The sequence below is a fragment of the Mytilus trossulus genome, chromosome 10, assembly GCF_036588685.1.
Source record: "Mytilus trossulus isolate FHL-02 chromosome 10, PNRI_Mtr1.1.1.hap1, whole genome shotgun sequence".
Taxonomy (NCBI): domain Eukaryota; kingdom Metazoa; phylum Mollusca; class Bivalvia; order Mytilida; family Mytilidae; genus Mytilus; species Mytilus trossulus.
The window spans coordinates 50,910,680-50,929,976 of record NC_086382.1 but is presented as its reverse complement, the minus strand read 5'-3'; the positions used below and the strand labels follow the sequence as shown (position 1 = coordinate 50,929,976).

At 33.2% G+C, this 19,297-nt stretch overlaps 2 protein-coding genes across 3 annotated transcripts; both read left to right on the top strand.

Annotated features, from left to right (window-relative positions):
* Positions 1 to 2,082: 2,082 nt before the first annotated feature.
* Positions 2,083 to 8,766, top strand: LOC134687575 (uncharacterized). The gene is made up of 3 exons (XM_063547981.1): positions 2,083 to 2,238; positions 7,164 to 7,866; positions 8,021 to 8,766. The coding sequence occupies exons 2-3, from the start codon at positions 7,188 to 7,190 to the stop codon at positions 8,701 to 8,703; spliced, it is 1,362 nt and encodes a 453-aa protein (XP_063404051.1). The 5' UTR covers positions 2,083 to 2,238; positions 7,164 to 7,187; the 3' UTR covers positions 8,704 to 8,766.
* On the top strand, positions 4,725 to 18,526 carry LOC134687576 (uncharacterized). 2 transcript variants are annotated; one of them, XM_063547983.1, is made up of 3 exons: positions 4,725 to 4,745; positions 16,487 to 17,182; positions 17,815 to 18,526. In XM_063547983.1, exons 2-3 carry the CDS (start codon positions 16,507 to 16,509, stop codon positions 18,495 to 18,497), a joined length of 1,359 nt encoding a protein of 452 aa, XP_063404053.1. In that variant the 5' UTR covers positions 4,725 to 4,745; positions 16,487 to 16,506; the 3' UTR covers positions 18,498 to 18,526. The 2 variants fall into 2 exon arrangements, with proteins under 2 accessions (XP_063404053.1, XP_063404052.1); XM_063547982.1 differs by lacking the exon at positions 4,725 to 4,745 and adding an exon at positions 14,341 to 14,612.
* The last annotated feature ends 771 nt before the right edge of the window (positions 18,527 to 19,297 follow it).

Here is a 19,297-nt window from a genome sequence, read left to right as displayed (position 1 = left end):
ACAATACAGTTATCTCCATTCTAATGCCACATATTAAAATAAATGTCATTTAATAAATATTTTGGTAAAAAATGGCATTAATGAAAAGTCCGCGAAACTGTTGCATCGTATTTAGCATCTAAACAATATGACGTCATATGTATACTCTGGATGTCAAAAATGAATACTACACGTATTTTTACTTTTCGTACGCTTCAGAATGGTTTAAATATGGACAAAAAGAAGGTTTTGAGGCTTAAAATGTGACTATCTTGTTTATTTTTTGAGAAATAACATACCCCATAAAAAGGAAATTCAAAATGGCCGCTTTCTTAGTTACGGACTGGTAGAACGTGGAATCTAACCCCTCAAAATATTTGTCAGCGTCCAATGAAAAGTATCGTTACAAACTAATTGCATTTGAATTAAGGAATAACAGTACTGTAGTTGAAGAGTTGCCACCGTCAATTGTAGATTTGACGGTCGCAAATGCAGTTTTACTGGCGACGCGTAGCGCTCCGCGTCGCCAGGTAAACTAAATTTGCGACAGTAAAACTACCGATGGACGTCCTTAAAGCTTCAAATACAATACAGTTATCTCTTAATTGACGGTGGCAACTCTTCAACTATACAGTACTGTTATTCCGATTATAATGCATTACAAAAAGAAAAAATACGATAAAACTTGAAAAAATGTCTTAATTTGTCAAATAAAAAATCCGCAAAACTTCATAAATGATTTTGGCACAAAGACGCCATGTCTAAACGTGACGCCATACAACTGAAAACTTACAAACTGGTGGTTATGACGTTACCTGTACGCTTCAAATTCGGATAAAATTCGGTGAATTCGAGGTAGGTATTGTTTTATTTTCGATTATATAGTAGAAATCGAACATTTGTTGATTCATCAATTCAAAATGGCGGGTCCCTCCTTCGTTACGCCTGGTCAACTGTGGATTTGACGGCAACTTTTAGCCAATGAAAAAAATTGTTTCATCCAAATTGCATTAGAATTATAGATAACGCTATACTTGTTGCTAAAAGTTGATCAATTGATTTCAATTTTCAACCTCTTACATTTGTTAAAATACATAAACATTAGTCATATAAGATGCGTTTTGGCGGAAATTTTAAATTCTTTAACTTATATAAACTTAGAGCATGATTTAACTTAATAAATAATAACCGTACCAGTCGGGATGCGATTCCGGGACTTCTGATACAGTAGGCTTCAGTACCACCCTACCAACCGATCCAGAGGAGTTCAAAACTAACACAGCTTATTATATGATGGGCCGTTCTTGATCTATTTATTATGGGAAAGCACCATTAAAAATCCAAACGACAAGAGTTAGAACCGTATGGAAATGATAAAAGAGAGTATCAAGAGAAAAACTGTGAAAAAAATAAAATTGTCCGTACTTATCTTATCACTAAAGATACAGCCTACAATTACAGTTTTTCAGACGCATACCTTTATCATTACTTCATGAGTATTTAAATAAATTAACCTCATTGAAAACCAATACTTCTGCGCATCATGATCAAACGACAGTAGCCAGAGCAGAGGGAAAAATAATGTTCAGGTTTACAGTTTTTTTTTACTGATAATTGTTTTTTCGTCGTTTGCAGGCAACATTTAGAAAAGATAATGTTCAAGTTTTCAAGGTATCAATATGCAGCACTATCTTCGTAAAACTTTCATAAACAAGGGTTGCATTTGAAGAAAACAAGTCGATTGTTTTATTTTTCTGAACTTTTCACCGATAAATGCCAGTGACGGAGCAGGGAAAAAATAATCACGGATACAAGCTTGTATTTTGGTCCAAAACAAGTATAACTAAAATACCGAAATAAACAAACATGAAAAGGTGAAGTTAAAAAAAAAATTGACAAAATAAAACGCTATAAATGAATGGTAAAAGTTATAAACAACGGTCAGACGTGTTGTCATGTTTAAATGTTTAAACATCAATTTAATATGAGGACTGATGATATTATAGCTGATAACAAAAGTAAAATTACTATACAAAAAAAGAAGATAAATATTATACCGTCTACGACATGGATCATGACAAATACAACTGCTTTTATCTTATTCAAGATAATGTTACAGTACTAACACCTGGATAAAGATATACGACAATCTACGGAATGTTGAGACTTGTGTACAAAGTTGATATTATAACTTTGTATTTACTTTACTGCTGATGTAGAGGCGCTTTGTGTCCGTATGAGGTTGTTTTGGTCGAAGTGGTGAGTTTGTATTAACTTATTTCATTTGGCTTTGATCGCGTATTTAATCATACTAGCGTATTTGTCTATGTATATACAGTCATGTATTTTGTTTTTGTTGTTGCATATTAAGACTTATCAACGGGTTTCACTAACATGATGAGCTACACGACTGATGATATAATTGCAGCAGGATCTTCTTACACTTCCACATCATATGATATCATCCACATTTTTTAGTGGGGTTTGTGTTTCTCAGTCTTAAACTTTATAATATGTGTTGTGTGTTTTTTTCTTTGTCTGAAATCGTCAATTGTCTACTTACGGATGTGGTTTTCGTTAAATACTAAAATATTAGGACTGCATTTACCACAAAGTATTTTATGTTGTGTTTTGAGTACTTGTATTTATCTGTTTGCTGTTTGTTTTTCTTGTTATTCCATTTTCAGTTATTTTCAGCTTACGTGTAAATCCGGAATTCCAGAAGATATTCAAAGTAAAATGGTCTTTAGTACTTTAGTCTTTTGCACCTGTCCTAAGTTAGGAATCTGATGTGCAGTAGTTGTCGTTTGTTTATGTAATTTATATGTGTTTCTCGATTTTTTTAATATAAATTAGACCGTTGGTTTCCCTGTTTGAATGGTTTTACACTAATTTTGGAGCCCTTTATAGCTTGTTGTTCGGTGTGAGGCAAGGCTCCGTGTTGAAGGCCGTACATTGACCTATAATGGTTTACTTTTTTAAATTGTTATTTGGATAGAGAGTTGTCTTATTGGCACTCACACCACAACTTCCTATATATAAACACATAACTGAAGTTAGAGATGAGTTGATACGAGCAAATACTATTCAGGTTTTTAGAAATGGAATTAATGCATGTCCGTCATAGTTGGAACATTTTTGTGAGTCCATATTTGTACAAGTAACTCTTGAAATTTTTTTTATAGAAAATCCGGGTTTTTTTTAATTATCGGAACTCACTGTAAAAGATAATATTTCAAATTACAATTTTTTTTAATTGTTACAATTGTCCGTCTTCCGTTAACTTAAAGAAAAAAGAATCTCGCCTGAAATTACTGAGACAACTGAAACTAAGATTGTTCTTACATTATTCTTTATAAAACAAAAATGTTTAAAAAAACACTGCGGTCAACCAACATAGCCGCCTTGTATAGAAATAGAACATGGGGGTACATTGTAAAATACAAAGTACTTGTATTATATCTAGAACATATGATATCGGATATGTTCCTTAAGTCATAACTACAATCCCCTTCCCTTCCATGAATGTGACATACCGAATTAGACTATTTATACCGGATTCGTCATAACATAAGCAACACGACGGCTGCCACATGTGGAGCAGGATCACCCTTCCGGAGCACCTGAGATAACCTCTAGTTTTTGGTGGGGTTCGTGTTGTTTATTCTTTAGTTTTGTATGTTGTGTCATCTATACTATTGTTTGTCTGTTTGTCTTTTTCATTTTTAGCCATTGCGTTGTAAGTTTGTTTTCGCTTTATGAGTTTGACTGTCCCTTTGGTATCTTTCGTCCCTCTTTTATAGGAATAAGTATTGTTTAGTTTTACTCATGTTTGGTTTTTTTTTAACGAAAAAGATTATCACAGAGGAGGAAAACAACAATAAACAGTGAAAATGTTCAGCAACATAACTATTACAAATCCTTCTACTCTTGGTGAAGTTATAAATTATTTGAATTGTACGAATTTTTTTTTTAACTAGATATATATCAAACTCGAAAACTGTAAACGCTTAATGTAGTATAGATGATCAACAAGTTAAGATCAAGATCTACAAATAAGTATATATTTGTTTAGGGGCCAGCTGAAGGACGCCTCCGGGTGCGGGAACTTCTCGCTACATTGAAGACCTGTTGGTGACCTTCTGCTGTTGTTTTTTAATTGGTCAGGTTGTTGTCTCTTTGACACATTCCCCATTTCCATTCTCAATTTTATATATGACTGAATTTGCCAACTGAATCCCTACACACGTTAATTGGTACTATTAAATATGACCATTTACCACTTAGAATGTGTGTTGTGGTTTGGTGGTCGTTTTCGTTTTTAGCAATGCAACCATGACTGATATCGATTGCGTGACGTCATACAAATTAAAAGTTTGATAACATCTTCCAATCAATGACTGATATCGATATCATCACGGTTGGCTGACACAGCACGATTGGCCATCGATTTTAACACATTAAAATAACTACGAGGTATAATACAAGTAATTGTTTATATATCAGATTTTAAATGTGACAGAATTCATGATTCACAAAGAAGGCAAATAAAATCAACAATTCGCAAGCTAGAACTTGTAGAAGGTATATAACTGTACCAACACAAACACGCAAAGAACAGGATGTAAAATCGTTGAAACTATATAAACAAAAACTCTCTACTAACAAGACCTAATAATTGTGTACTCCGGATCTCACACAAGCAAGTTCGATGATTGTGATTGTTTATAACTACATTTAGCTACACACGGTCATCTTCAGTACAGGTAAAAACTATTTATTAACTATATACACGTATGACGATATGTTTTGAACATAATTTATCATCAAGGAAACCAATCTTATAATGTGTACGCCATATGTGGCGCTGCATACGACTCATGAATTGCGCTCGAATAAATAAAACAGTGACAAATAAAAACACGAAGTTTTAAATCTTTAAAACGAAAATTCCGATACGTTTTGCCAAATACGGCTTGTGTTTATTATAAAAGAGGGACGAAAGACACCAAAGGGACAGTCAAACTCGTAAATCTAAAACAAACTGACAACGCCATGGCTAAAAATGAAAAAGACAAACAGAAAAACAATAGTACACATGACACAACATAGAAAACTAAATAATAAACAACACGAACCCCACCAAAAACTAGGGGTGATCTCAGGTGCTCCGGAAGGGTAAGCAGATCCTGCTCCACATGCGGCACCCGTCGTGTTGCTTATGTGATTACAAATCCGGTAAATAGTCTAATTCGGTAGGTCAAATTCATGAAAGGGAAGGGGATTGTAGTTACGACGTAAGGAACATATCCGATATCATTTGTTATAACTTACATCCCAGCTCCTTTGTTCTAACAGGGGTGATCTGAGCCGGATCACCCCTACCAGATCACCCCAGTTTGAGTTTCTTTATTTTGCATGCTTTCCTTTGTTCTGTAACATTTTGGCGGGAATGTCAAAATCACTATAAAACTTATAATTAAATATACAATTATACGGAAAAGACTACTAGTATCTATCAAAATTCACGTAGAAAAAATCCAGTGTTTATGCTGGGATTCGAACTCAAGACCTTTAGCACATTAAGCCACGACACAACCACTACACCAGGACGACTGGATACGAACTATTAGTAATATAACATACTTAAAGGAAGCAAGATATTTTTATAAGTGGGGCGAGTTGGCAGACCTTTATTCAGTGGGGTTTAAACCCTTTTCGTTAATAAGTGAGTTGTCAGTGATTGTTCAGTTTGATTTTACACTTTTTCGAAAGTGTGGTGAGTCGGTAAACAAGAGTGGGAGATTTTTTGTCATAAAGTGGCGATATAGGTTGGGCCGATTGGCCAGTGGGGCGAGTTGACATTGTGTGATATCTACTCATCGTATTCGGGGGTCGAAAAGGGTATAAATCATTTAGTAATGTATAAAGTATATTATAATGGTTGTGTGGCGTTCTAAACTAGATTTTATGAATTGTAAATGGTTTTTCGTCTAATCTAAAACAGCTGGGATGTAAATTAGTTATCCCACTCGGCCATCGGGGTGATCTTACACTGACACACCGCGTCATCGTGGGATAACTATTAATTAAATTCGATAACTGTGTTCATTAAGCAGTACCACTCCGATAAAAACAAATTATTCTGACCTACGGGCACTGTTATCAGTTCATGAAATTATGTGTGTTTGTATTTATATATCGTTATAATCTTAACTGTAACAGCTAAATATTGTTAAGAGTCAGCATGAAATGTTAAATCCACACCAAATATTTGTGAAGTACCATAAATTAAGTTATACGGGATCATAAAGTTGAATAAATCAAACAATATGTCACATGTTTGTCCTTGTGAAAAAAATGATATCGATTTGTCTACTCATAATTTAAATCATTTCGTTCATTGTTTCTCCACAAAGCAATCTGCTCGGTTTCTTTCATATAGAAAATTCAACTGTTGTTTATGGTGTATTCAATACAGGAATATTATAATTGATTTACATTTGGTCACATGTTGTTTTTCCTTGAAAAAGATGCTGTACTCTTATGCCAGTATTTTGATTCTGTACGGCAAGATTTGTATATTGACTCTGGATTAACGAATTGGAACCACTCATTATCTAGCAAGCTTTCTATCATTTGATAAATATAGGCAACATTAGTGTACTTCTGTTTAAAAGGCATAAATCCGAGATAAAACAAAACTGAGAAAAACACATCAAATGTGAGAGGAAAACAAAGGAACAACAGGAACACTGAAGTTAAAAAAAAACCAAACAGTATCATACATAGAACGAGCTATTTGATAACAACTATCATATATCACACGTTTATATAATAATGTTAAACAAAATATTGCTAAAATGACAGCACTACGTGACAGAAATACAACACACACACACAAACGCAAGAACCCTCATCACAGAGAAAGGAACAGTCATGTTAAATAATCAATCTCAAATATGTAAAATTAGTATCATGGTTTTGATATATTTTTACGTATTCTTTAGCGTTGTCCCAGCAACTCCTTTCATTTTCATGAAGGCATGCATATAGTTCGCAATACTCTTCTGAGCTGCATTGATATGTACAAAGAAGGCTCTAAAATGCCACGACGTCAGCAAGACATTTAACAACTAAGTAATTACTTTTAAAATGTTATAAACTCTGTGTATTTTTTTCAGTTTGAAGGAAAACATTAAAGAATAATGGAACCAGTTGCAAAAGGTGGTGTTACCAACAAATCCATGTCAGACATAAAAGATACTCCAAAGCTACAGTTCTATAGGCGTAAGCTTCCAGATTCATGCATTCCGTTTTCATCAACCGAAGGGAAGAAAATATTCCAGGAAGCGTTGCATTTTGGACATATGGAGTGTTATTTTAAGCTTGCTGCCCAGTTTCGTACCCAAGACGAGCCAGCTTTTTGTGGATTGAGTACACTAGTCATGGTATTGAACGCGCTGGAAATTGATCCTGAACAAGTTTGGAAAGGACCATGGAGATGGTATCATGAGAATATGTTGGACTGTTGCGTTCCAGTAAAAATAATAGAACAAGATGGTATCAATATAGGCCAGTTTGTGTGTCTTGCTGAATGCAATGGCTTAGAAACCAAGATGATAATCGTAGATGAACATGCTACTCTTGAAACTTTTCGGGAAGTTCTGCTTAAATATACCAAGCAGGATAATTACTTAATAACATTGTCATATTCCCGGAAAGTACTTTCTCAGACTGGAGATGGACACTTTTCTCCTGTTGGTGGTTATCATGTAGAACGAGATCTTGTCCTCGTATTGGATACAGCTAGGTTCAAGTATCCTCCACATTGGGTATCCGCGTCTTTATTATTTGAAGCTATGCAAAGCAAAGACAAATCAACAGGTAACTTTTGTATTAAAACCCTATGTGCATTACATTTGCGCACATGTGTTTATTTATAACATATAGCGAGAGCAACATTCAACATTTGCAATTTGAAATATACTGTTTTTATACATTTATATGTGTGTTTCAAATCTTTTTTTTTCTTTTTCAGGAAAACCCAGAGGATACGTCATAATGAATAAAAAGCCAAGTAGTCGACCACTACTTCTTTTCCGATTTTCTGATCAATTTGGAATACCTTTGGAAAAGTCTTGCACCAAGTCTAATATGAGCATGTTAAGTGGTTGGAAGGCATGGTTATCTGAGCCATACGACAGTTGTGTGAACATTGAAGGTATTATAGCTAACGCTGTCATCTTCCTTGTAAAAGAGGCCACTACGTCAATACAACAAGAATTAATTTTTACAACACAACTTGATATCAAATGTTGTCAAGGCATTTCTGATCAACACTTATGTTCTATCAAAACATTAATAAATGAGCTACAAGATCACGAAGTGTATAAACTAGTGGATGCTACATTCAGGACAAAATTTACAAATACCAACTGCGAAGCATTATTTGGAACTCCAGCTGTATCCTTCAAGGAACCATCCGGCTCAATGAAATGCGTGCAAATGTTACAGTCACAACATTTTATAACGCTCTTGCTTCTATGCTCGCCATACCAGGTTATGGTAGACACACTACAAGGCACTACGGGAGCAATGCTTAACACCTTTCTCCAACAAATCATTGGTTCGGAAGAAACAAAATATTTAAAAAATGAAATCGGACTTTTAAAGAAACAGTTCACAGTTTTGTTTTGTTCCTACAAAAGCTGTTGTAAATGATTCATAAATTAAATTAAATTACCTTGCTATTCGCCTATATATAGCTATTACAAAGACTCGACAGTGCTTAGAAAAAATTATACGACTTATTTAGCTCCAAAGAGTAACGACCTACCGCGGATTCTGGTATGAGAAACAACAATTCATCAGAAACCAAAGGCAATTTGTTAAGGTTGTGAACAACTACAGGTTATCGTACATTCTTCATCAATGAGCAAACCCAACCTTATATTGCGTAATATACCTGTTTCTTTGCTGTTAAAGTTGATTAAATATAAAATCAATGTGTTCATTGTAATCTTAGACTTCACATTGCATATATGCACATACAATACCGACTATGTAAATGCTCTCCATATACAGGAGCCAATTCAATAGAACAGCACTATTTAAAAAAGAAAATTAACATTAATTTGGAAACGAAAACTTGTCATGTCGATCATTTTTGCAATTAACACTTTCAACCTAGCCCTTGGAGTGTTCACGGCAACAGTCAACGACTACATACACTAAAACGTCTCGCCTACTATACATGTACACGTTTGATACAATCCTTCCATACAACGACTATAGATGACCTAAGCTATACATTGTGTGTAGTATGAAAGAAACAGCAAAACCACGAAAACTTTATATTGACCAATGAACCATAAAAATGAGGTCAAATTCCGATGAACCCTACCAAACAGACATGTTCACTATCATTTCATTTATCCAATATAGTTGACCTATGGCTTACAGTATCCAAGAAAACAAGTTAAGCAAAAAAACTTTATATTGACCAATGAACCAATAAAATAACATGAAGGTCATATGATACACGACAGACATATAATCAAAACCTCACAATCATTCTATACACCAAATATAGTTGACTTATTGTTTAAAATTGATGAAACTAAAATTAAAAACCAATTGAGATCAAGGTCAAATAAATCCTGCAGAACTGAAATATACATAATAAAATATTTACACCAAATACAGTTGATCTATTGCATACAGTATTACACAAATCTACACTCAAACAATACATTGAGTAATCAACCATGTAAATGAGGTTATGGTCAAATAAAACCTGCTAGACTGACATGTACATCGTAAAATGTGTCATATTATAAGGCATCTTTATACATAGAATAAAGTTTACAGGTCTTTTACCTTCTAAAATATTAAGTTTTTAAGAAGTAAGTAAACATTGACATCACCCGTTTACAGTTAATTCTGTATTCCAATCGGGGTTCTCACTAAGGCGAGTTCACAAGTCATAGACTGATGACAATCTATCTGGACCTACCATTTTCAAAAATGGTGAGTCTAAATGTACATCAAGATTGAAATATTTTTTATAAACTAAACACTTGTATTATCATTTTATAGCAAGAGTTTAAAAGGAATCTGATTGTAATGTCATTTGATTGCTCTAGTAGGTCATGGAGACTAAATAATACATTATGTTGCAATTGAATATCTTCTGACTGTTGGACTCACCATGTTAAAAATGAGGAGTCCCTCGACTCACCTTCAACAATCCTTTGCAAGATGCCTGCCTATGTCAAGCGTAATACAACTTCTGTCGCAAGCTGCAAACGATTGATGTTTATAGATGAAATAACCCCAAGCCATACAACAGATATTTACCTCATTTTCATGGTGGATGAAACTTGCATTGCTGATTATGTTCTTTTGCAGTTTATACTTTTAGATTGATCCTTGGATTTTGTTTAGCACCATATTGTAAACCAGATGTATGTGGCTTTCTCAAATAGCATCTTGTTGTACTGACTACATGTAGACCCTACTTTCAATATAATGTATATTCTTTTATTTCCTTGTTTAGTTTAGTTTAGTAGTTATCTTGTTGTTGTTGCTTTGGGTATTTTTTGTGTTTCACCATGGTCTTTTAAGGCAAAGCTGGTAACATATTTTGTGCCTGTACTTCTGTCTGGACAACTTGTTGTTTGTTGATTTGTTGAACTGTCCATTATCTTTGTTTTCTTCTGGTATCATTGTGTGTACAGAACTCTTGACTATGAAGCAATTAGATGATTTTTTTAATCACACTATCTTACGAGAATTATAAAATGAACAATTTCTTTTTCGTCATTTATTGGAATAAGTTTTTACATGTTTGAAGACATATTCATTTTTAAAAACAAGTTGTCTTAAAGTCTGTTTAAGTACAATGTATATTTGTTTTTTTATATTTTTATTTCTTTACCTCTCCAGTCATTTGTTTTTTTACCTTATCCTACCGTTGAATTGATTAATTGTTGTCTACTTATGCCACATCAATAAAAAAAAAAGAGGCTGAATCAGTTCAAAAGAACCCCTTTGTAAATATCCACTCATCTGAAATTAACTTGTAAAAAATGCAGTTTCTACCAGTTCCTGAGGTATCAATTAAAATTAATAGAAAGATAATTTATGTAAATTTGTTGTCATCCTTACCACAGGTTTTACTTTCAGTTCAATTTATACTGATTTTTAAATTAACAATGAAACCTTGATAAATAAATGGAGAAAGTGTCAATGGGACACAGATGATGCCCCTGCTTGCATATCATAAATTGTCATAAAGGGAATAACAAAAAATGTAACTGACGAAAGGAACAAGTGAGCACATTCAAACTTGTACTTGATCAGATTTTTTGTGGTGATAAGTATTGTGTATATGTGTCCCAAAATTTGGTTGAGGCAAACCTAACCTGGAGAAAAGAAACGAAAATTCGGCAATATTTTTCATACGTAAAGGATATAACTCTTAAGGGGTTAATATGACGCCACCAAATTTCAAACTTGATCTGTGTTTTGTGGTATAAGCAGTGGGTATAAGTTTCATAACATGCTAATAACTTTAGTAAGAGAACCAAAACGAAAAATTAAGCATTTTTGTATTTGTAAAGGGCCAATTCCCTTGAACTGTTCAAGTGACACCACCAAAATTTAAACTTGATGTGTGATTTGTGGTAAAAGTATTGTGTCCCATATGGCAGGGGCATAAACATTTAAAAAAAAATGTTCTTCTGTTTTACTGATTGAAGAACAAATCTATCAGCTGAAAGATTGCTCCTTTTTTAAAAACTTTCAAATGAAAAAAGGATTAACAAACTTTGCAGACCAATAAAATTGTGTTAGCCCTTCCCACATGTGTCCAACACAAATGGAAATACACATTATAATGCAGTATTTTGATTGCAACTACGAATCAAAATTTTTCTACATGAAAAACAAGTTACAGTCACTTTTCACCAATAAATTGTAAATGTTTTGAGCACAAAGCAACTAAAAGTTTCATACATGTAGTTCCATCTGATGATCATAAACATACTAGATGCAAATGTATTTTTTCTAAAATGTGTATTGCAGTATAATTTTGTACCTTTAGTCCTAAAAAATATATTTCCAGTAATTATATTCTAAGTTTTTATTTTAAAGATCTACAGCAAAACTTTATCTGAACGCATATATCATTTATAAAATTTGTAATAAAATGTGAATGTAAAACACATCCAAATAAGAAAGAGCAAATTAAAAATAATATTAGTTGAGATCATTTATTTTCCATGTAATTGAAGCCATTCCTGTAGATGTATATGTTTACCAGGTATAAAGTAGATTATGTATTTGTTTGAGTTCAAGATATTCCATAATTTACGGAATTACTTAGTGTTGAGACTTGTGTACACTCTAAATATTATAACTTTATATTTACTTTACTGCTGATGAACAGACGCTTTGTGTCCTTATTCGGTTGTATTGGCCGAAGAGGTGAGTATATATTAACTTGTTTTAATTGGCTTTGGCCGCGTGTTTAATAATACTAGCGTATTTGTCTATGTATATACAGTCATGTATTACGTTTTTGTTGCATATTAAGACTTATCAACGGGTTTTACTAAAATGAGCAACAGGACGGATGCTATATTCACTGCAGGATCTGCTTACACTTTCACAGCACATGAGATCATCCACAGTTTTTGTTTCTCAGTTTTTACTTTATATTATGTGTTGTACGTAATTAAGTTTGTCTAGAATTAACAATTGACTACTTACGGACGTGGTTTCCGTTAACTACTAGAATATTACAACTTACGTGTTACTCCGGAATTTCAGAAGACATTAAAAGTAAAAGAGTTTTACTTTCGCGTTCACCTCTGTGTTGACGCGAAAATGGCGCGTCTTCTATTTTGTAAAAAGTTATCGTGCGTTTATTTCGCGTTTTCTTCCGCATTTAAAAATTCAATTCTTATAAAAAGCTAACGCAAATTTATTGTTCGCGTTTACGCAGATTGTCATTGTATCCTTGATACACTGACCTAATCTGACATATCATATGATAATGTACATCAAAATGTCCATCTGTGCATTTACGTTTGACATATTGACGATAACAATTGATAATAGTACACCTCTTTAATAAATTGAAAATTATTCATACTATATATTAAGCATAAAAATGGTTATTTGTATAACCTACATGACTTTCATTTTACATTCTTGAGATTATTTGAGAAGATCTGGCCAACACATATCTGACTTTTATGAGTCTATATTAGTTTAATGCATTTCCTCCCAGCTCATCTGAACTGAACCTGGGTGAGTGGGCTATTATAAGCCTCTGTCGTTCGTTGTCCGTTTTCTGCTGTTTGTATTCCGAAAACTCAAAAAATAAAAAAAGAATCTCGCCTGAAATTACTGAGTCAACTGTAATTAAGATTGTTCTTACATATTCTTTCAAAAAAAAATGTTTAAATAAAACACTACAGTTGGCCAACATAGCCGTCATGTATAGAAATAGAACATGGGATAAAATACAAAGTACTTACACTGTTAAGGGAAGGGCAAATGATACGTGGCAAAAATGTTCTGTATGTGAAGAAAAAAGTGTCAGACGACTTCTTATAGACATTGTTGACCATGTTGATAATAACTATCGATGCTTACTTTTATTTTGCGTGTTGGGCTATTATCTTGAAAATTCTAATTGATAGAAATTAACTTTAATTGCAAACTGAGCCATCAATAGAAATATGTATAAAAGATCTATATCGACGAAACTTTCATAGGAATAAGTATTGTTTGTTTTTTTAATGGGAAAGATTATCACAGAGGAGGAAAACAACAATAAACAGTGAAAGTGTTCAGCAAAATAGTGATTACAAATCATTCGACTTTAATGAAGTTATAACTTATTTGAATTTTACGATTTTGTTTATTCGTTGGAAACTATCATATTTTAAGTAGATATATAATATAACAAATTAAAAATCTGTAAACGGTCAATGTAGTATTTAAAGATCAAGATCTACAAATAAGAATATATGACTTTATTTGTCAACTGACTCCTTACTGACGTTAATTGGTACTATTAAATATGAGAGTATTGGAACTGCATTTACCACTTAGAATTTGTGTTGTTGTTTGGTGGTCGTTTTTGTTTTTAGAAATGCAAACGTGACTGATATCGATTACTAGTACGTGACTTCATACAGATTAAAGGTGTGATAAAGCTTTTGCAACCGTGCTGATATCGATATCATCACGGTTGGCTGACATAGCACGATTGCAATTGATTGTTTTACACATACAGTTTACTAGTAATCTCAGCTAGTAATAGCTACGAAGTATAATAAAAGTAAAATTTGTACATCAGATTCTAAACATGCTAACCTAAATTTGACAGAATTCATGATTCATAAATAAGGCAAATACAATCACTAATTCGTAGGCTATAAGGTTTATAACTTTTATACCAACACCAACACGTAAAGAGCAGGATGTAAAATCGTTGAAACTATATAAATAGCAAGACTAGTCATGCCAGACGTGTAATTGTGTATTTCGGATCTCACACATTGAATGTGTTTACAACTTCATGTGTAGCTACAGCACGGTTATTCTCAATACAGGTAAACACTATTAATTAAGCATACTATGTCTACCGGTATATGTTTTGAACATAAGATATCATTTGTATATAGCTGATATGTATTTTAAATCTTAGATATGTGTAGTTTAAAATTGTATAAATTTTGTATATAATTCCTTTAAATCCTTTAATATTAGTCTCATAATTCTTAATAGAATGGCACTTGTATATGTTTTAGTATTTAAGCTAATGATATCTTACTGTTAGTTTTAATATACAATATATTTTATAAATGATATCCAACATTTCATGTTATACACATTAATTTATATGTTTGTTGGAACGTATAATGTAATACAAGTGGTGATACTTTAACATGTTTAACATGTTTAATAAAATATTGAATATCATCAAGGAAACTGAGCATAAAATGTGTACGCCATATATGCGATTACATACAACTCATGTTAGGAGTTGAAATGTCAAATCAAATACGAAGTTAAAAACCTTACAAAACGAAAATACCGATACGTTTTGCCAAATACGGCTTGTGTTTGTATATTAAGTCGATAATTGTGAACTTTATAGCAGTTTTATCATACTCCGACCTCGAGACTCCGACAAAAATAAATGTCTTACACACTGATTTGTCCAATTTCGATTCAAAGATATGGTAGGAAGATATGTAAACATGAATGTAGAAAAATTGTGTGCTAAGTTTTGATAGTTTTGTCTTATAGTCATAATTAAACTGTGATTAGTTAATAAAATTATTTGTGTTTGTTTTTATTTATTGTTATTATTTTAACTGTAACAGTAAATGTTGGTAAGAGTCAGTATAAACTGTAAAATCCATAGTAAATAGGTTTTTTTACTTCCACAATCATAAGGACTTAAATTGTGTTGCTTTGTTTAACAAAAAAGTTACCATCATTAAGGTTATAAAAGATCATAAAGTTGAATAAATCAAACAATATGTCACGTGTTTGTCTTTGTGAATAAATGACATAGACTTGTCCATTCAAAAATTAATTGATATCATTTATTCATTGTTTCACTACAGAGCTATCTGATTGGTTCCTGCCAAATAGCAAATTTAACTGCTTCTTTATTAATGTTGTATTCAATGCATGAATATTATAATTGAACTATGTACTATTTACATGTGGTCACACATCGTTTCCACTTGACAAATTACTCTACTCTCATGCCTGTATTTCATACTGAACGGCAAGAATTTTTTTATATTGACTAATTAACAAAATGGAACCACTCATGATCTAACAAGCTTTTTATTGTTTTATTAAGTTAAGACAACAGTAGTATAAGTCTGTGAAAAAGTCCTGAATTTGATGAGAGAATATAAATCCGAGATCAAACAAAACCGTGGGAAAAACATCAAGTATAAGAGGAAAACAAAATTGGAATAAACAGGAACACTGAAGTGCAACAGAAACAAACACCAACATACATAGAATCGAACTATCTAATAACAACTACCATCATCCTGACTTGTTACATGGTACTTTAAGGAAACAAATGGGTTGAACCTGGTTTTCTGGCTAGCCATACTTATCATTTAAATGACAATATTAAAAAGTATCGCTAATAACAACAGCATGAGACAGAAATACAACACACACACAAGCAAGAACACAAAGCATAGAGAAATGCATTGTAATGTTAAATAATCAATATCAAGTAGTGTTTTCCATATATTTATACGTATTTTTTACGGCATTGTCCCAGCAACTCCTTTCATATACATAAAGGCATACTTATAGTCCACAATGTTCTTCCAAGCTGCATTGATATATGTATCAAACAGCTGTTAAATTTCGCGATGTCAGCAAGACTTTTAAGAGTAAAGTATAAACTTTTATCAGGTTATAAAACGTGTGTATGTTTTTTCAGTTTGAAGAAAGAAACAAATAATGGAACCCATTTCAGAAAGTGTTAAAAAGAAATCCATATCAGACATAAAAGATACTCCAAAGCTACAGTTCTATAGGCGTAAACTTCCAGATTCATGCATTCCGTTTTCATCACCAGAAGGGAAGAATATATTTCAGGAAGCGTTGCTATTCGGACATATGGAGTGCTATTTTAAATTAGCTGCACAGTTTCGTACCCAAGATGAGCCAGCTTTTTGTGGATTAAGTACACTTGTCATGGTATTAAACGCACTGGAAATTGATCCTGAACAAGTTTGGAAAGGACCATGGCGATGGTATCATGAGAATATGTTGGACTGTTGCGTTCCAGTTAAAGTTATAGAACAAGATGGGATTAATTTAGGCCAGTTTGTGTGTCTTGCTGAATGCAATGGCTTAGAAACCAAGATGATAATCGTAGATGAAAATGCTACTCTTGAAATTTTCCGGGAAGTTCTGCTAAAATATACCAAGCAGGATGATTACTTAATAACATTGTCATATTCGCGCAAAGTTCTTTCTCAGACTGGAGATGGACACTTCTCTCCGGTTGGTGGTTATCATGTAGAACGAGACCTTGTCCTCATATTGGATACAGCTAGGTTCAAGTATCCTCCACATTGGGTATCCGCTTCTTTACTATTTGAAGCTATGCAAGTCAAAGACAAATCAACAGGTAACTAATGTTTTGAAACCCTAGGCGCATTACATTTGTGCAGATTTTTTTTATCTATAAAATATATTAGGCTCATTGAATTTGTAATTTGAGATGTATAGTTTACATCTTCAACTTTGTACTTGTTTGGCTATAAATATTTTGATTTGAGCGTCCCTGATGAGTCTTATGTAGACGAAACGCGCGTCTGGCGTACTAAATTTTAATCCTGGTACCTTTGATAACTATTTACACCACTGGTTCAATGCCACCGCTACGTTTCGTCCCCGAGGGTATCACCAGCCCAGTAGTCAACACTTTTGTGTTAACATGAATATCAATAATGTGGTCATTTTATAAATTTCCTGTTTACAAAACTTTGAATTTTCGAAAAACTAAGGATTTTCTTATCCCAGGTATAGATTGCCTTGGCCGTATTTGGCACAACTTTTTGGAATGTTGGATCCTCAATGCTCTACAACTTTGTACTTGTTTGGCTATATAAATATTTTGATTTGAGAGTCAATGATGACTGATGAGTCTTATGTAGACGAAACACGCGTCTGGCGTACTAAATTATAACCCTGGTACCTTTGATAACAATTTCATCTATATTCAGTATGCCATATTGAAAACATTTTTTTCTTTTTCAGGAAAACCCAGAGGATACGTCATAATGAATAAAAAGCCAAGTAGTCGACCACTACTTCTTTTCCGATTGTCTGATCAATTTGGAATAATTTTGGAAAAGTCTTGCACTAAGTCTAATATGAGCATGTTACGTGGTTGGAAAGCATGGTTAGCGGAGCCATGCGACAGTTGTGTCAACATTGAAGGTATTATAGCTAACGCTGTCAACTTCCTTGTAAAAGAGGCAACTACGTCAACCCAACAAGAATTCATTTTTACAACACAACTTGATATCAAATGTTGTCAAGGCATTTCTGATCAACACTTATGTTCTATCAAAACATTAATTGATGAGCTACAAGATCACGAAGTGTATAAACTAGTGGATGCTACATTCAGCACAAAATTTGCTAATACCAACTGCGAAGCATTATTTGGAACTCCAGCTGTATTCTTCAATGAACCATCCGGCTCAATGAAATGTGTGCGAATGTTACAGTCACAACATTTTATTACGCTCTTGCTTCTATGTTCACCATACAAGGTTATGGTAGACACACTACAAAACACTACGGGAGCAATGCTTAACACCTTTCTCCAACAAATCATGGGTTTGGAAGAAACAAAATATTTAAAAAATGAAATCGGACTTTTAAAAAAACAGTTCAAAGTTTTGTTTTGTTCCTACAAAATCTGTTGTAAATGAATCATAAATTAAATTAAACTACCCTGTCATTAGCTGATACACAGACTCGACAGTGCTTAGAAAAGACAATACGACTTATTTAGCTCCAAGATGTAACAACCTACCGCGGAGTCTGGTATGAAAAACAACAATTCATCAGAAATCAAAGGCAATTTGTTAAGTTTGTGAACAACTACAGGTTATCGTCCATTCTTCAACGATGAGCAAACCCAACCTTATATTACGTATTATATCTATTTTTTTTGCTGTTAAAGTTGATTAAAAAAGGAAATATTGTGTTCGTTGTAATCTGAGACGTCACTTCGCATATATGCACATGTAATACCGACTATGTAAATGCTCCCCATGTACAGGAGCCATTTCAATGAAACAGCACCATTAATTTAGAAAAGAAAACTTGTCATGTCGATCATTATTGCAGTTTACACTTTCAACCTAGCCCTTGAAGTGTTCACACCGGTAAAATGAGTACACACGCTGAAACGTCTCGCCTACACCTTTAATACAACCTTCCATACACCGACTATCGATGACCTATGTTATACATTGTGTGTAGTATGAAAGAAACAGCAAATCCATGGACAATTTATATTGACCAATGAACCATACAAATGAGGTCAAAACCCGATTAACCCTACCAGAAAGACATGAACACCTTCATTCCATATATTCAATATAGTTGATCTATGGCTTATACAGTCAGGATTCTACTTCGTCAAAATTATCTCCCCATTACGCTAGTTCATTTTCACAAAATAGCTATTCGAACACATTTACTCTGTTTTTGTGATTCATAAGAA

Excerpts from the sequence above, each read along its gene's own strand:
- LOC134687575 (XM_063547981.1), top strand. The coding sequence starts at position 7,188 with ATGGAACCAGTTGCAAAAGGTGGTGTTACCAACAAATCCATGTCAGAC. Across the intron at positions 7,867-8,020 it reads AAGCAAAGACAAATCAACAG|GAAAACCCAGAGGATACGTC; the intron begins GTAACTTTTGTA and ends TTTCTTTTTCAG.
- LOC134687576 (XM_063547983.1), top strand. The coding sequence starts at position 16,507 with ATGGAACCCATTTCAGAAAGTGTTAAAAAGAAATCCATATCAGACATA. Across the intron at positions 17,183-17,814 it reads AGTCAAAGACAAATCAACAG|GAAAACCCAGAGGATACGTC; the intron begins GTAACTAATGTT and ends TTTCTTTTTCAG.